The sequence below is a fragment of the Vitis riparia genome, chromosome 9 (genome assembly GCF_004353265.1).
Source record: "Vitis riparia cultivar Riparia Gloire de Montpellier isolate 1030 chromosome 9, EGFV_Vit.rip_1.0, whole genome shotgun sequence".
In the NCBI taxonomy this organism is placed as follows: domain Eukaryota; kingdom Viridiplantae; phylum Streptophyta; class Magnoliopsida; order Vitales; family Vitaceae; genus Vitis; species Vitis riparia.
The window spans coordinates 12,353,647-12,373,236 of record NC_048439.1 but is presented as its reverse complement, the minus strand read 5'-3'; the positions used below and the strand labels follow the sequence as shown (position 1 = coordinate 12,373,236).

At 34.1% G+C, this 19,590-nt stretch overlaps 1 protein-coding gene across 1 annotated transcript; it reads left to right on the top strand.

Moving 5' to 3' along the window:
• Positions 1 to 363: 363 nt before the first annotated feature.
• Positions 364 to 801, top strand: LOC117921825 (hydroxycinnamoyltransferase 2-like). Its single transcript, XM_034839781.1, has 2 exons — positions 364 to 610; positions 700 to 801. Exons 1-2 carry the CDS (start codon positions 374 to 376, stop codon positions 799 to 801), a joined length of 339 nt encoding a protein of 112 aa, XP_034695672.1. The 5' UTR covers positions 364 to 373.
• The last annotated feature ends 18,789 nt before the right edge of the window (positions 802 to 19,590 follow it).

Here is a 19,590-nt window from a genome sequence, read left to right as displayed (position 1 = left end):
TCTAGCAATGGGCAATGACTGATGCCAAGGACACAAAAGACTTAGCTCTCAGTCACCAAAGTCTTTCCATCACAAGCCAAAGTGGGATCTACACATAGAGACCTCTTTGGTTTCTACCTAGTCGCCTATAAATCCACCACTCCTCCTCATCCCCTCTACAAACCATTCCCATTTTTCCGTTTCACTCCATCCCTCTTAGCTGAAAACCATGTGTGGTGGAGGAGACTTCACTGTAATTGTAACCGGGAAAGAGGTTGTGGTAGCCCCTATCTAACCTTGATTTGATTTTTCCTCCTGTAGATGTGAGTGTGTTTTTCTGTTACAAAAAATCCCATCAGAGTGTTAACAGAGGTGATGTCTTACCTTTGGGTCCATGGTTGGGGTTCTGAAGAAAGCCATGGTCCAAGCACTGGTCCCCTACCATGGTTTTGCAGGGGAAGTTGCTGGTAACTCAGTGGGTGAGCCTGAACTTCTATGCAATAACCGAGGGGTAGATTTCATGGAGGCTTACCCAGATGCAAAACCACAAGACCTCAGCTTGTATAACCCTAACGACAGCATTGAAGGCAAGCTTGTCCCTAAGAAGCCGCGTGGTGTCCTCTGTGTGCAGGTAACACTTCTCTCTCTCTCTCTGACACATCATGATATTGCTGTGGCATTATTATTCTATGTGATAAAACAAATGAAGGAATATTACAGGTGATTGAGCTCAAATGTGGAGTCGTGGTGGGCTGTACATTCGATCATCGGATAGCTGACACATATTCAGTTAGTATGTTCCTAGTTAATTTCATGGGCTGAGATGGCCCAGTGCAAGCCATTATTTGTGGTTCCATCTTTCCGGCGCTCTCTCCTCAACATCAGACGTCTAGGCTCCTATGATCCCTCCCTGGATGACATGTACGTCCCTATATCAGCCTTTTTTGTGCGAAGAAATTGTTCTTGTGCTAGAAAGATTATTTTTTTTGCTAACACATAATGAAGTTTAAAGGATTGTGTATGCTAATGGTAAAACCCTAAGGTATATTTGTTTCCTAGAAAATTTGATAGAAAATGCAAAGTAAATAAAATAGAAAGAAAAACCAAAAAGAAATTAAAAAAAATTGAAATAAAATAAACAATAGATTTAAAGTAAAAAAAAAAAAAGTAAATAAAACAAAAGTCGATTAATTTCATGTTTCAGATTCAATAAATTTAAAAACTGCCTTAATTGGGTTAAGCTCTAGAAGACATGATAACCTTAACGAAGAACTGACAAGAAGAGTTTGTGAGGCGATGCCAGCTTTAAGGGTCATCACTACCTGAGAAGGAAATGACCAAAGACTGAAAAAATCTGAATCAGGATTACACTAATCATTCAGACAGCAACAAGGGTCCAAGAATAATGCAATCTTACCTTCAAAAGGGAAAGATATTGAAATTATGGGTTGTTCATATAATTTTAAATAACCATTTAAACACCACTCAGTATTAAATTGATTGCTTCTGTTTCTGTTTCTGTTTCTGTTTTTCTTGTTATGATAAGCTAATATCTGAGTTAGAAATTTGTTACAAGCTAGTTACAAGTTACAAACCATCACCATGCTCCTGATATATAGCTTTCTTGTTTTCTCCCCAGTTTAGATAAAAAAAATTGACAAAGTTCTTCTTGTAGTCTTTTATTATATATATATATATATATATATATATATATATATATATATATATATATATATATATATATATATATATTTATGGTATCAGAGTTATTCTCTACTCTGCTATCTCATTTTCTTCCATTTCTTCTCTTTTCTCTCATCTAATGGCTTGAGGAGGCAACCAAAATGTCAACAATGATAGTCGTCAGGTTGTGCGTTCATCAAATATGTCATTAATGGAAGATTATGAAAGTCCTTTTTATCTACACAATGGTGATCATCCAGGTCTAGTTATGGTTTCATACCATTTAATTGGATCTAATTACAACACTTGGAGGCGTTCGATGTTCATGGCTCTTAATATAAAGAACAAAGTCGGTTTCGTTGATGGAAGTATCACTCGACCAACCTATGATCATCTTCTCTTTAGCATTTGGACTCGTTACAATAGCATGGTAATTTCCCGGATTCTTAATGTTATGTCTAGATAAATAACAGATGGTCTATTATACATAGACAATGTGCTTTTGAAACCTGGATGTCTATCTTTGTGATCATTTTCACCAAAGCAATGGTCTCAAATTTTCCAAATCAAAAAGCAGCTTGTTGCCTTTAACCAAGAATCTCTTGATGTCATGGCTATTTTACCAAATTGAAAATTCTTTGGGATGAATATCAACTTGTGCCTGATTGCTATTGTGGAGGAATAAAACTGTGGATGGATTTTCAATAATAGGAGTATGCTTTGAAATTCCTCATGGGGTTCAATAAGTCCTATGCTGAAACCTGTGCTCAAATTTTGATGATGACTCCTTTGCCTTTTGTATCAAAAGTCTTTTCTTTGGTTATTCAAGAAGAAACAAGTAGCTAATCACGTGTTTCATGAACGTACTAAACACATTGAGATTGACAGTCATGCATCTAGTGAGAGAGGAAGTAGAAGTTGGTTACCTGAAGATTCTACATGTCTCTTCACAACATCAGATTGCAACCTTGCTAACTAAACCTCCATCTAAATCATTTTGCTTATCTTCTTAACAAGATGAGAATTCATAACATTCATTCTCCATCTTAAGGGAGAGTATTAAACTAATTGTTTATGTTTATGTTTTTCTCTATCTCTCATTTTTTTTGTACCAATTTTTTATATAGTAGATTTTCTTCTCCTCTATCAGTGGTTTTTCCAATCTAGGGTTTTCCACTTAAATTTGTGTGTTCTCATTCTGTTTTTTTTTTTTTTTTTTCTTATTGCCTATCCCTGTTATTTTGTAACACTCAATGAATAAGTATGTGTGTATTATTTTATGATGCTAATTCTTCTATTGAATTGACTGATGCATGTGCTCATTTGTTATTTACAAAAGAATTAATTCTGCCACAAGAATAATTTAATATAGAAAATAATTGGTAAAGGAGAAACTAGATTATTTCGAAGGCCAAGACCCTCCAAAAATATTTAGACAAAACTCCAATCATGTAAAAATGAATTCACATGGACCATCAAGACCCACCAAAGTGATTCCCTTTGAGATTATATATTGGCATTGGAACATGGGTTTGATAAGTTTTTACCTAACCTTTGCCTTTTGAACTTTTAAAATCCTCACTCAACAAATCTTTTTCTTGATAAGTTTCAACTACTTTTCCTTTGTCAAAAGTAGTGGTCAACCAATTTCAAAAAATTCTCTCTGTTGGAGCATGAGTTCTATAATATTCAAACCATGCACCTTTTAATTATTTTAAAAAGTTGTGCATTGTTTTTTCTTTAAATTAATCCCACAATTAATCATTATTTATGTTGTTGGAGTATTCCATATAAGGACTTGAGAGAAAGTGACGAGCTATGAGATTAAAATCGGCGACCCACCAAAAACTAGGGCTTTTAAATTGGGCTTCTTTCTAAAGAAATATTTGACATTAAGATGTTTTTGTCCATATAAAACATTTTGAATTAAACAAATAATAAAAAAAAGACACAATTTGTTTTCATAGAAAGGCTAAAACAAAGCATGTTGTGGCTAAAAATAACAATAAGACGGTTTTTTTTTGGGATACTTGTTCCTAATAGGATGGGTTTGAGAAATATGTAAGTGGTTTTAGCATATGTTAAAAAAAAAAAAAAAATTAGAACTCAGGACGTGTTTAGGATGGATTTGGATTTGACTTTATCCCATTCCAATCACATCCCAATTATATATAATATTAAATAAAAATTGATTTTAATTGATTTTTTCTTCATTTTTCATTTTTTAACATATGTAAAATATTACTTTTATAAAAATAAATTATAATATTTATTAATTTATAAATTATATTTATTTTTAATATTATTTAAAGTTTTATAAGTAAAAAAAAAAAAAAACAAACACTTAAAAAAAATTGAACAAAAGTAAAAAGGTTAAATAGGACGAAGTGAGATGGATATGAGAATTTTCTATACTTCCCACCCTACCTCATCACATTTAAATTTGTTTTTTAGGTGGGGATAGGAATGGATATAAATAAACGTGTCGATGATGGAATGGAGATGACTCGTGTCAAACCCACCCAATTACGATCCCTAATTGTAACAAAAGAGCAAAAGATGGGTAGTAATTGTAATTTACAGGATTTTACATTTAAATAAAAAGAAAATTGTATGTATCCTCAATTTAAATTCTATATTCAACTCAAGTCTATGTGTATTATGGGAATATGGGAATGGTTTCTATAGTATATATATATATATATATAAAAGCATTAGTTTTGCCACCAGAAAATTTGAATATCAATAATAATTAGGGAAGGAGAAATTAGAATATTTCAAAAGCCAAAACCCTCCAAAGCATTTTGGCAAAACTCTAAACATATAAACATGAATGCACATGGGGAAAAGAGTGAAAAGACTTATGCAATTGACTTTTTGTACTGCTCAGTGCTCATTATAGCTATATTGATTGGTAAGTGAGATTATTGGCCTTGGCACATGGGTTTGATAAGTTTTTTGAACTACCTTTTGTAAATAACTATTTGGATCTACACCAAAGGGTATCATCCCTTCCTAGGGTGGCTGAATGGTTTGTGGACAAACCTTTTAGGAAAACTTGTGTTTTGGGCCACCCATTTGGTGATAATAAGGTTTTCAGAACCTAAAAATTAGAAATCCAAGATTTCCCCATTAATATGGAAAAATATATGATTGTTATGCACTCGGTGCTAAGTGGTCTTTTTATACCCACTTTGCCCTTACCTAATCTCCATATCAGCATCCACATTGCATTATTGCAGTCTGAAATTTCCCAAACAACATTTCTCTCTTTTTTTTTTACTTCCTCGTCACCCGAACAGAGTGTCATTTCAATTTTTCCTATTTTCGAAACAAGATTTCTCATCTTCCTCTCATTTTGCCCTAACCCCGACCTGAGATAGTCAATTCAATGAAAGAAACTCGAGTATTCCCCTCAAATCGTCTATTTCCTACTCACTATCACACCTACCATAGGCAACACCTCTTCCTCACTTTCGTTGCCACATTTTCCCTTGCCGCCTCCAGATCTAACACTTCCACCTCTCAATGTTACCTCTCTCAATGTTCAAAGCCTGAACCTCTTTGGTGAAATCTTTGCTAGTGAAACTTAAACTAATAATATTTTCATTTTGAGGTTAATTAAATTTAGAGAATTTTTTTTTACTTCGTTACTTTCTGATGCCTCTCATTTTTTTCATTACTGATGAGGTTGTTGAAGATGGAAGACACATTTGTAATGTTCTAGAAGGTTAACTCAATAATAGAGGCACAATTTGTCCTCGTATCTATACTTTTGGCATGGCTATCATGTTAGTGAACAACTCTTATGTTCTTGATCTCACAATCTCATAGTGCTTCTATTCCTTATGAATTTTCCATTCAATTTTTTTTCTTTTTTATATGAATGACTTTACAAGTTCATACTGTAGTCATAACTTCTTACAAATGTTAGCATAGATTGGAAGACGTTACTATGATGCTGGTTAGTTTTATTGGGTTGTAACTTTATTTATTTCTTCATCACAAATAATAGCATTGATGTTGAACTAATTTACTAATTGTTGTTCATGTTGATATTACTAATGCTAATGTTGAAAGAGGGTAACGAGGAAAAAGTAAAAAATTATTGGTTTGGAGCCTAATTGCAAAAAATAAAAATTAATTACTTTCAAATTTCAGGTAGGGGTTAGGGAAAAATGCAACAGAATGACAGGAAGACGATATATATTTTTTTAAGGAAACCAATATTTTGGATTTCAACTTTCATTCAGTTACGCTTTGCTATAGCAAAATCAGAATCACAATTGCGCCTATTGAAGTTGTCTTTTAATTGGGTGTTCTTAGGATGAAGTGCTACATTTGGTTACTAAGAAAGTAGATAAGAAAGAAAAATGTAGGTTGGAGTTTTTGGAACATTTAGTAACCTTTAGGTACTACCTTAGTAACCTTTAAGTACTACCTTAGTGAGAAAATAAAAGTTAATCTTAAATGAGAAAAACACCCAAGAGAGGGGTGAATTGGTTTTTTCAAAAACTTTTTCAACACAACAAATTCAAGCACAATAGAAACAAATATAAAGAGATAGAGTTAGAGAATTCAAACTTAGATTTTATAGTGGTTCGACACTTCCTTGTCTACGTCCACTCTCCTCAGTCTCCTAACCGAGTAAGGGTTCCACTAACTTGAAGGTTCCACTAACTTGAAGCTTCAACCAAGCTTCTAATCTCCTTTACACTTGGATTTTGGCGCCAATGAGTTCTTACACAATCTCTTCAAGATTCAACTCACTTGAAGGCTCTAACACTCAATTTACAAGAATGATCTCCTCTCAACCTAGCTCAATAATGGCTTAAATACAAATCAAAGCTAGGATGACTCACAATGGTGCATTAAAAAGATATGCAAGTGAAGATTTAATGCACCAAGAAAGAAATGAGAGCTTTTAAGATAAGAACAAGTGGGTAGACAATTAAATGCAAGTGTTCTCTATGTCATGAATGAAGTGGAGCTCTCAATTTATAGGTTTCTAACATTGGGAGCCAAGAAAAACAAAAAGCAGCCTCAACCAGTCGAGTTGGGATCGACCGATTCACTAGTCGTTTGAGCATTTAATGCTTTGGCAGGTTACCGTTGCTTCAACCAAACCTCGACCGGGAAGGGAAAGCTACTGGATGAGAGAGAGTGTTTTTAGCACTCCTTGATTGGACCTCAATTGGGAAAGGGGAACCAGTCGACCGGTACCCTGGCCGGTTGAGCCGGTTGGCCTAGTGCCTTGACCGGTTCAACCTTTTGGCCTCGAAAACCTATCTTTTTTTGTTCTTTTCTTTTCTAACACTTAGGCAATGTCTTTAAGTAAATTAATATGCCAATTTTGAAAAGTTTTTACCAAGGTAAAGTTGTTAAAACTCGGGTTTTAATGAAATTGTAACTTTAAATAATAAACTGAGTTTTCCAAACATGCATGAAATGATATGTAAAACCTAAGTGCACTCATGCATTCATCTTACATTTGTTTCGTATGATTAATGTCTTCCAAACATCTTGATCTTGTATCCATTAGGTCCTTTGATGAATTTCCAAATTAATACTTGAGATTCTTTACAATTCAAACCAATTAGTAACTTAATTGTGGTTTGATGATAACTTGATTAGGAGAACCCTTGGGCTAACAATCTCCCATTTTTTATGATGACAAACCTTGGTTATCTAGGAGAAGAAGAATTTTCCCCTCAAACCAATCATGGATCAATCAATCAAAATTTTTGAAGTTAAAACCAAGAAAATCAAGACATGCTAGAGATAATGAATTTTAAATAAGAAATAGTGTAAGTCATGAAACATATAGCATATCATATTTAAGTCAAAAGATGCATGAAACATATAAGTCTATCATATATTCAATCCAAACAAATGATATGAGAATGATATGCATGTAAGTCTCTTAGATCCTAAATATTTCTCCCTCTTTTGGCAATATAAAAAAGAAACAAAGGGGGTCTCTATGAAATCAAGGCTGAGGAGGTCGAGATGGAAACACAGAGCATAGGTAAGCCATCATCTCCTCATGTCGACTCTCCTGGCGACCCTCAATGTGCTCAATCCTCTACTGGAGATGCTCAAAAGTAGCCTAATGTTGATCCATGCGAGCCTTCATACTCTCAAATCTCTGCTACAAATACTCAAGCTGAGAGGTGAAGCCAGTCTAATACTGATCCATGCGATCCTCCATAGAGTAGAATCGAGTATCACTAACTACTGTAAGCTCCTCCATGCGAGTGCCGAGATAGCTAATCTAAGCAGATGGATCTATTTAAGGCACATGATCAGGAGTGTGAAGTGCCTGATGAGGTGGTATCTCTATGTGTGGAGGCTTAGTGAATAATGGCTGAAAAGATGGTCCCCTGTGTAAGTCAGCTCAGACATCATCGACTCAGAAAATGTGGCCTCAAACTAAACATCCTCTGACTGGAGTGAAGGAATGTCAAGCTCGGGCTCTCTCTACTAAAAGCCTCTCTGAGGGTCTACTCCACCCTCCATCTCTCATATCTCAACCTCCTCCTCTACTCCGGGATGCACCTGTCCCTGTCCCCTGGCCTGTGCTGGTGTCTTTCTGCTCTCCTAATCCAAGAACCATAGGGGAAATTTCTTCCACCCCATAGACTGCTCATCATATGTATCATAAATGTTGGGAGCCTCAAAATCTGTCTCTCTGCTCAAATCAACCCCGACATCCTTGAACACTCTAGTGAGGAAGTGGCCATTGGGGAGTACACAGGTCATGCTCTCGTAACATGAGATCATGTGCATCATCATCAAATACCCCAAGTGAATCCGTCTCCTCGTTAGAATAGAGTCCACGAGGAATGCCTCATAATAGGAGACCTCGTCTCGGTGTCCGCCTTGTGGTAGCAGGATAGAGCAAATTATGTGGTGTAGTACTCTGCTAATCATGATCAAGCTATGGGCCGATGGTTTGCCCATCCTCTAGGCATCTGCAAGTCCGCAGATCCTTTGAATGACCTCTTTAGGCTTCAAACCCGACACAGTGGACCAAATCTTGGACTCATACACCCTAATTCCAACTGGATCAATATTGAAAATGAGGCAGATGTTTTCCAAGTCCAACCGAATTTTGACTCCTCTAATGGTGGAAAAAATGGGGCCACCAATGCCATATGTCACCCTTGAATAGAACGCTCGCACCAATGTCGAAAAAATTAGCTTCGAAACTGTCACCATAGGCAACTAACCCATCGTACTGAATAGTTTCTCAAATCCAAAATGTTGGAGTTAGGAGAAATTGATACTTCTCCCTGGAACTACTTTCTTCTAAGCAAACTTTTGCTTGTACCGTTAGTAGTCCTCCATGGAGCTGAAAAAGACGATGTCAAAGCTCGCCTTTTGACGAGCCTCCAACTGAGGGGGCTGAGACAGCTCAATTAGGGGCTTGCCCTATGCCCTAGAGGTAGCCAACTCCCTCCTAGGATCCATGAGAATGACAGAAACAAAAGAGATGAGGCTGGTAGAGAGAGAAGCACTCACAACCAAAACCCTAAGTGCGTAGGAAAGAATAAAACCTTGGTTGTGGTGCGCGGGAGGAAGAAAGTGCAGTCCAAAACCGAAACCCTAGCCTCCAATCCTCCCAAAAATCCAATCCAAAGCCTTCAATCGGTCCAAACCTTGCTTAAACTGATCTCTAGAAGCTGAAATGTGAAAAATCCTGAAGAAATGGAGGAGAACAATGGAGAAAACAACTCGCATGAGTCTCTTTAGATCCCCAGTCTTGACGAATCGGTCGACCAGTCCTGGTCCAGTAGACTACCTAGTCAATGCGGTCAACGGGTTTGACTTTTCACCTTTTGTGCATTTTCTCATTTTTTTTATCCTTTCCCTACCCTTTTCACTTGAAAACCTAGATTTTTTATGACCAATGCTAGGGGAATTTTGATATTTGGTCAAAATTTGACCATTTATCTAAGTATATGTCTATATGATGCATATGACATGAAATTCATGCAATCAGAAGATATATTCATCAACAATTCATTAAGCAATCATTAGATCATAAATAAATCACCCCTAGTTATAATCTAATATCAACAAATTGTTCTTCACTCAAAGGTTTTGTAAAGATATCGGCAAGTTGATCTTTGTGCTTACAAATTCAAGTGTTATGTCACCTTTTTGTGCATGGTCTCTAAGAAAATGATGTCTAATCTCTATATGTTTAGTCTTAGAGTGTTGCACAGGATTTTTTGATATATTTATGGCACTTGTATTATCACATTTAATAGGAACATGCTCGAAAGATAAATCAAAATCACTAAGTGTTTGTTTCATCCAAAGAATTTGTGGATAACATGAACCGGTTGCTATGTATCCGGCTTCTACTGTTGACAAAGCTATCGAATTTTGCTTCTTATTATGCCATGTAACAAGTGAGTGTCCTAGGAAATGACAAGTGCCACAAGTGTTTTTTCTTTCAACCCTACAACTGGTAAAATTAGCATCCGAAAATCCAATTAATTCAAAGTTATCACTCTTAGGATACCATAAGCCTATGTTCATTGTCCTTTTCAAATATCTAAGAATTCGTTTTACGACACTTAAGTGAGATTCTTTAGGACAAGATTGAAATCTAGCACACAAGCATACACTATACATAATGTCAGGTCTACTAGCGGTCAAATATAGCAAAGAACCTATCATGCCTTTATACATAGTTGAGTCAATGGATTTACCTTTCTCATCCTTATCAAGCTTGATGGATGAGCTCATTGGAGTCTTCATTGTTTTGGCTTCTTCCATGTTGAACCTTTTGAGAAGATCTCTTATATACTTTTCTTGATTGATGAAGGTTCCTTCCTTTAGTTGCTTAATTTGAAGTCCAAGGAAGAAGTTGAGTTTTCCCATCATGCTCATTTCAAACTCACTATGCATGCACTTAGAAAATTCTTCACAAAGAGAGACATTAGTAGCTCCAAAAATAATATCATCAACATATATTTGAACTAAGAGCATATCCTTTTCTTTGGTCTTTATGAAAAGAGTTGTGTCAATTTTTCCCATTTTAAAACCCCTTTTCAAAAGAAATTTACTCAATCTTTCATACCATGCTCTAGGTGCTTGTTTCAAACCATATAATGCATTTTTAAGTTTGAAAACATGGTTAGGAAAGTTAAAATTTTGAAAACTGGGTGGTTGTTCAACATATACTTCTTCATTTATAAAGCCATTTAGAAAAGCACTTTTCACATCCATTTGATATAAAACAAAGTCTTTAAAACATGCAAAGGCAAGTAGCATCCTAATGGCTTCCAACCTAGCTACGAGGGCAAAGGTTTCTTCATAATATATCCCTTCTTCTTGATTAAAACCTTGGGCTACCAATATTGCTTTATTTCTAACAATTATGCCATTTTCATCCATTTATTTTCTAAAGACCCATCTAGTACCAATAACACTTTGATTTGAAGGTCTTGGTACTGATTCCCATACTTCACTTCTTCCAAACTGATTTAACTCATCTTGTATAACAATCATCCAATTTTCATCAACTAAAGCATCATTTATATTTTTAGGCTCAATTTGAGAGATAAAAGCAAGATTATTGCAAATATTTCTAAGAAATGATCTAGTTCTTATCCCACTAGATGAATTACCTATAATTTGATCTTGTTGGTGGTTGATGACAAACTTCCAATCTTTAGGAAGGTCTTGACTTGGTTCACCTTGCACTTGTTGAGGAGAGGGTAGTGCCAATGGTGATTCTTCTTTCTTGGGATCCTCTCCAATTTCTTCTTGTTGCCTTTTATCTTCAATTTGTAATTTTCCCATGGAGGTCTCCAAACTTAAATCATCATCAAAACTCTCTCTTTCTTGGAGAGAATTATTAGATTCATAAAAAATAACATGGATAGACTCCTCTACAACCATGGTTCTTTTGTTAAAAACTCTGAAAGCTTTACTTGAAGTTGAGTAACCAAGGAAAATTCTAACATCCGATTTTGCATCATATTTTCCAAGATTGTCTTTGGTGTTTAATATAAAAAATTTGCACCCAAAGACTTTGAAATAGCTAATGTTGGGTTTCCTGTTTTTCCAAAGCTCATAGGGAGTTTTCTTAATAATGGGCCTCAATAATATTCTATTTAAAACATAACAAGAAGTGTTAACCGCTTCGATCCAAAAATATTTTGGTAAATTGTTTTCATTCAGCATGGTTCTAGCCATTTCTTGAAGAGTTCTATTTTTCCTTTCAACTACTCCACTTTGTTGAGGAGTTCTAGGAATCGAAAATTTGTGGTTAATTCCATACTCATTGCAATATTCTTCAAAATCAATATTTTCAAATTCTCTCCCATGATCACTTCTTATACAAGTAATTGTAAAGCCTTTTTCATTTTGAACCTTATTGCAAAACTTTGAAAACTCATAAAAGGTTTCATTCTTTTGACTTAAAAACAGGACCCATGTGTATCTAAAGAAGTCATCCACAATAACATATGCATAAGATTTTTCTCCAAGACTTGGTGTTCTAGAGGGACCAAATAAATCCATGCAACAACTCAAGAGGCCTAGATGTGGAAATAAATTTTTTTTTTTGAAAGAGTTTTTGATTTGTTTTCCCACTTGAGAAGCTTCACAAACTTTGTCTTTTTGAAAATTTATTTTGGGAAGGCCTCTAACAAGTTCATCTTTGTTGAGTTTGGAAATGAGGTCCATGTTAGCATGTCCCAACCTCCTATGCCACAACCAACTTTGATCATGCATGCTTGAAAAGCATCTATCATGGCCATCATATTTTGAAATATTTATAGCATAAACATTATCACATCTATGGCCCATGAAGATGGTTTTATCATTTTGAATATCCTTGATGGTGCAATGAGATGCTTCAAAAATCACTTTAAAACCTTTGTCAAAAAGTTAACTAATGCTTAAAAGGTTATGTCTTAAATCATCTACTAGTAAAACACTTTCAATAAGATAGAATATTCCATTACCAATGTTGTCTTGACCAATGATTCTTCCTTTTGCATTGTCTCTAAAGGTAACATATCCTCCATTTTTCTTTATAAGGAAAGAAAACTTGGATTCATCTCCGATCATGTGTCTTGAGCATCCACTATCCAAGAACCACTTATCCTTATTTGAACCCTACAAAATAAAACTCAAATTGATTTAGGTATCCATATCTTTTTACCTTAAGGGTTAGTGACCTTAGATTTTTCAATCCAAACCTTTTTAGCTTTTGCATTTGAATTCTTTTGAGAACCATTTCTTAAAGGACGTGTACTACTAATGTGTCCTCTTCTTCAACAAAAGTTGCAAGTAGTGGATGGACTTGCACTTGTTGATTCTTTTACAAAATAGTTTTTAAAATACTTTTGATTTTTTTAAGATTTGAATCCTAGCCCTTGTTTGTCAAAAACACATTTTTGGCTAGCTAGAATCATTTCAAAAGATTTTTTTCCACAAGAAAATATTGAAAGAGAGGAGGTCAACCATTCATTTTTCTTTCTCAAAATCTCATTTTCTTTTTCAAGATGAGTTTTAGAAATTTCAACAATAGAATATTTTTCTTTTACTTCTTCAAGTTCTTTTTCAAGTTGTTGAATTTTCTTTTTAAGAGAAATATTTTTCAAACTAAGTTTTTCAAAATCCTCATAAAATTCTTCAAAAACATCATGCATGTCTTCATCACTAAAGTTAGAGTTTACCTCATCAAGTTCATCTATTGCCATGAAGCACATGTTTGCCCAACTTCTTTCTCATTTCTTCTTTAGAGGATTCTTCTCTTCTAGAGGTGAACCTTCTTCCTCTAAACCTTTCACCCCTCATGTATTTGTTGACCTTTCTTGTGATGAGGGCTAGATCATCTTCTTCTTCACTTTGTTTTTCCTATTCAACTTCTTCTTCTTCCTTAGTTGTAGCTTCGAGAGTTATGTTCTTCTTCTTTTTGTCTTCACCTTCTTGTAGTTTCTTTGTATAATTGATCTCATACGTCATTAATGACCCTATGAGCTCCTCCATAGGTAGCTTGGTCAAGTCTTTTGCTTCTTGAATTGCAGTGACCTTTGTATGCCAATTTGATGGGAGTGACCTCAAGATCTTCATCACCTTTTCAGATTCCTTATAGGTCTTTCCCAATGCTTTAAGACCATTGACAATGTCGGGGAACCTAGTGATCATCTCAACAATAGTCTCATTTTCTTTCATAAAAAACAATTCATAGCTATGAACAAGTAAATTGATTTCTGACTCTTTCACTTGATTTGTTCCTTCATGAGTTATTTCAAGCAATCTCCAAATTTCTTTAGCCGATTTGCATTGACATATTCTATTATATAATTTCTATCCATAGCACATTGCAAAGTGAAAACGACCTTAGCATTTAATTGAAAATTTCTTCTATCAAGCTCATTTGATTCTTGCTTGGGTTTTGGAACCATGACTCCATCAACTAGTTTTATAGGAAAAGTTGGGCCATCTTCAATGACGTTTAATACATCTAAATTGATTGATTGTAAATACCAAGTCATTTTAGTTTTCCAATAGGGATAGTCAGTTCCTATAAAAAATGAAGCTCTATTTTTTGCAAAACTTTCAATGTGAGCTAAGCTTGATGAAATAGCCATTTCCTCTTAGACGATTAAGTCTTAAACAAGAGGTCCAACTCTGATACCAATTGAGAAAATAAAAGCTAATCTTAAATGAGAAAAACACCCAAGAGATGGGTGAATTAGGTATTTCAAAAACTTTTTCAACATAACAAATTCAAGCACAATAGAAACAAATATAAAGAGATAGAGTTAGAGAGTTCAAACTCAGATTTTATAGTGGTTTGACACTTCCTTGTCTACGTCCACTCTCCTTAATCTCTTAACCAAGTGAGGGTTCCACTAACTTGAAGTTTCAACCAAGCTTCTAATCTCCTTTACACTTGGATTCTGACTCCAATAGGCTCTTACACAATCTCTTAAAGATTCAACTCACTTGAAGACTCTAACACTCAATTTACAAGAATGATCTTCTCTCAACCTAGCTCAATAATGGCTCAAATATAAATCAAAGCTAGGATGACTCACAATGGTGCACTAAAAGATATGCAAGTGAAGATTTAATGCACCAAGAAAGAAATGAGACCTTTTAAGATAAGAACAAGTGGGTAGACAATTAAATGCAAGTGTTCTCTATGTCATAAATGAAGTGGAGCTCTCAATTTATTGGTTTCTAACCTTGGGAGCCAAGAAAAACAAAAAGCAGTCTCAATTGGTAGAGCTGGGGGTCGACCGATTCACTAGTCATTAGAGCATTTAATTCTTTGGCATGTTACCGTTGCTTCAACCGAACCTTGACCGGGAAGGAGGATACCTCGACCGGGAAGAGAAGGTTACTGGATGAGAGAGAGTGTTTTTAGTATTCCTCGACCAAACCTCAATCGGGCAAGGGGAACCGGTCTACTAGTACCCTAGTCGATTGAGCCGGTTGGCCCAGTGCCTCGACCGATTTAACCTTTTGGCCCCGAAAACCTATCTTTTTATGTTCTTTTCTTTTCTAACACTTAGGCAAGGTCTTTAGGTAAATTAATATGCCAATTTTGAAATTTTTTGCCTAAGGTACATTTGATAAAACTCGGGTTTTAATGAAATTGTAACTTTAAATAATAAACCAAGTTTTCTAAACATGCATGAAATGATATGTAAAACCTAAGTTCACCCATTCATTCATCTTACATTTGTTTCCTATGATTAAAGGTCTTCCAAACGTCTTGATCTTGTATCCATTAGGTCATTTGATGAATTTCCAAATTAATACCTGAGATTCTTTACAATTCAAACCAATTAGTAACTTAACCATGGTTTTTTTATCATCAAAACCTGATTAGGAGAACCCTTGAGATAAGACTTAGCAACCTTTATGCACTACCTTAATCAACCTTATGTACTACCTTAATTGACCTAAGATAATACCTTAATTAAACATGGATACTACTTGTGTGAAGCCTCAAAACTTCATTTATGGACATTAATTACTTCATTTGTGAACATTAAAGCTTGACATTATGTGCACCTTTGATATAATGGTGACTATACCTTAGGTACTACCTTAGTAACCCTTAGATACTAGCTTAATCTACCTTAGGTACAACCTTAATCGACCTTAGGTACTAACTTTTAGTTAATTATGGGTACTACCTATGTGAAGCCTTGAAACTTCATTTGTGGACATTACTTACTTCATTTTTTAACATTAGAGCATGACATTATGTGCACCTTTGATATAGTGGTGATTGTACCTTAGGTACTACCTTAGTAACCCTTAGGTACTACCTGAATCTACCTTAGGTATTACCTGAATCTACCTTAGGTACTACATTAACCAACCTTAGGTACTACCTTAGTTAGACTTGGGTACTACCTATGTGAAGCCTCAAAACTTCATTTGTGGAAGTTACTTACTTGATTTGTGAACATTAGAGCATGACATTATGTGCACCTTTGATATAGTCATGATTGTACCTTAGGTACTACCTTAATTTACCTTAGGTACTACCTTAACCGACCTTAGGTACTACCTTAGTTACACTTAGGTACTACCTGTGTGAAGCCTCGAAACTTCATTTGTGGACATTACTTACTTAATTTGTGAACATTAGAGCATGACATTATGTGAACCTTTGATATAGTCGTGACTGTACCTTAGTAGTCCTTATGAACTATCTTAATCTACCTTAGGTACTACCTTAGTTAGACTTGGGTACTACTTGTGTGAAGCCTCAAAAATTTATTTGTGGACATTATTTACTTCATTTGTGAACATTAGGAAGTTTCTTTATCAACATTAGGTACTATCTTTTTCAACCATAGGATCAACAAGTTGTATTCAATCAAGATGGAACTTACAACGTCTTTAATTACACATAGAATTGAGAATGACATTATGTTTTATTAAGGTGGTCAATTGGTTCACCTTAGGTATAGTGGTTACTAAACCTTGGGTACTACCTTCATCAACCTTAGGTACTATCTTAGTGAACCTTAGGTACTACTTTAGTGGATCTTCGAAACTTCATTTGTGAACCTTAGTTACTTCATTTGTGAACATTAGGAAGTCCCTTTGTCAACCTTATTAAACCCTATTTTTTAGTTGTAAATTGGCTACTATGCTTGATTTCTACTTGCATATAATTTATTCTTTACTTAGTTTTTAATTATCTTAAAGATATTGTTCTTCACTGCCCTCTAACTTTATGTTTATGGTCTTGTTTACCGCATGATGTCATTCGAATGTTTATAGTCTTGTTTGCATTCTTATTGAAGTAGATGATATTTTTACTTGGAGTTAATAGAAAATTTTATGAAATTTCATTTTCATACCTTGCAACTGCATTTTAGTCATTGAAATGGTCATACTATTAGGAAAAAACTTCTAAATTGTTTGGTCGTGGTGGTATGCAAACTTATGTCTTCCCGTTAAAGTAGGAACTAATGAAATGTTAAAAAATGTTTATTTCCCTGCATCACTTACGTCTATGGTGCATTCCTCTATGACACAATATTGTTAGTCATAAGGAGTATGTCATTTACTTTGTAGTCATCCTGATCCACACTTCCTGAATTAAACTATTTTATTTTGTGATTGTTCATTTTTTATCTTTTAGCTACTTTCTAAAGTAGAGGTCCATGAGCACTTACATGAAGAGATGTGCTAGCAAAAATGCAAAGACAAAAGATTTGTGGAGTGTTCTTTTAGAAGAATCTAGTGGTCAAGTGAACTCAATGATTAACACCTGGACAAAGCAAAAATGATATCATATTATTTTTGTAAAATGCAAACATGTTTCTGTTATAGGTTTTCCCATTATATATACTTATAAATTGCTAAATTTGATGTTTTGCTTGGGTTGCACCGTCCTAGGTTCTGTCATCTAGTTCGTTTGTTGAGGGACAGTGGATTGTTCAAATAATATGATTGTTCAAATGATATCATATTATTTTTGTAAATAAAATTGTGGATGGATTTTCAATAATAGTAGTATGCTTTGAAATTCCTCATGGGGTTCAATGAGTCCTATGCTCAAACCTGTGCTCAAATTTTGGATGATGACTCCTTTGCCTTTTGTTTCAAAAGTCTTTTCTTTGGTTATTCAAGAAGAAACAAGAAGCTAATCATGTGTTTCATGAACGTACTAAACACATTGAGATTGACAGTCATGCATCTAGTGAGAGAAAAAGTACAAGTTGTTCACCTGAAGATCCTACATGTCTCTTCACAACATTAGATTGTAGCCTTGCTAACTAAACCTCTCCATCTAAATTAGTTTGCTTATCTTCTTAACAATATGAGAATTCATAACATTCATTCTCCATATTAAGGGAGAGTATTAAATAATTGTTTATGTTTATGTTTTTCTATATCTCTCATTTTTTGTACCAATTTTTGATATAGTAGATTTTCTTATCCTATGTCGGTGGTTTTTCCAATCTAGGGTTTTCCACTTAAATTTGTGTGTTCGCATTCTATTTTTTTTTTCTTATTGCCTATCCCTGTTGTTTTGTAACACTCAATGAATAAGTATGTGTGTATTATTTTATGATGCTAATTCTTCTATTGAATTGACTGATGCATGTGCTCATTTGTTTTTTACAAAAGAATTAATTCTACCACAAGAAAAATTTAATATAGAAAATAATTGGTAAATGAGAAATTAGATTATTTCGAAGGCCAAACCCTAAAAAAATTATTAGACAAAACTCCAATCATATAAAGATGAATGCACATGGGCCATCAAGACAACCAAATCGATTCCTTGTGAGATTATATATTGGCATTGGAACACGGGTTTGATGAGTTTTTACCTAACCTTTGCCTTTTTTGCCTTTTGAACTTTTAAAATCCTCACTCAACAAATATTTTTCTTGATAAGTTTCAACTACTTTCCCTTTGTCAAAAGTAGTGGTCAACCAATTTCAAAAAATTCTCTCTGTTGGAGCATGAGTTCTATAACATTCAAACCATGCACCTTTTAATTATTTTAAAAAGTTGTACATTGTTTTTTCTTCAAATTAATCCCACAATTAATCATTATTTATGTTGTTAGAGTATTCCATATAAGGACTTGAGAGCAAATGACAATCTATGAGATTGAAATCAGTGACCCACCAAAAACTAGGGCTTTTAAATTAGACTTCTTTCTAAAGAAATACTTGACATTAAGATGTTTTCCTTCATATAAAACATTTTGAATTAACAAAATAAAAAAAAAAACCATTTGTTTTCATAGAAAGACTAAAAGAAAGCATGTTGTAGCTAAAAATAACAATAAAATGAGTTTTTTCAGATACTTGTTCCTAATAGGATCAGTTTAAGAAATATGTAAGAGGGTTTAGCATATGTTTAAAAAAAAGAATAGAACTTAGGAGGAGTTTAGGATGGATTTGGATTTGGATTTGAATTTATCCCATCCAACCCCATCATGATTATATATAATATTAAATAAAAATTGATTTTAATTCATTTTTTTCTTCATTTTTCAATTTTTTAACATATATAAAATATTAATTTTTATAAAAATAAATTATAATATTTATAATATTTTTTAATTTATAAATTATATATATTTTTAATACTATTTAAAATTTTATAAGTAAAAAAAAAACTAAAAAAAAAATTGAACAAAAGTAAAAAGGTTAAATAGGACGAGGTGAGATGGATATGAGAATTTCCTATACTCATCCCACCCTACCTGATCACATTTAAATTTTTTTTTTAGGTGGGGATAGGAATGGACATAAATAAACGTGTCGATGATGGAATGGAGATCACTCCTGTCAAACCCAACCAATTGCAATCCCTAATTGTAACAAAATGGCAAAAGATGGGTAGTGATTACTACTCAAAAAGTGTTATTTTGTAGCTTGTAATTAACTCTTTTAAACA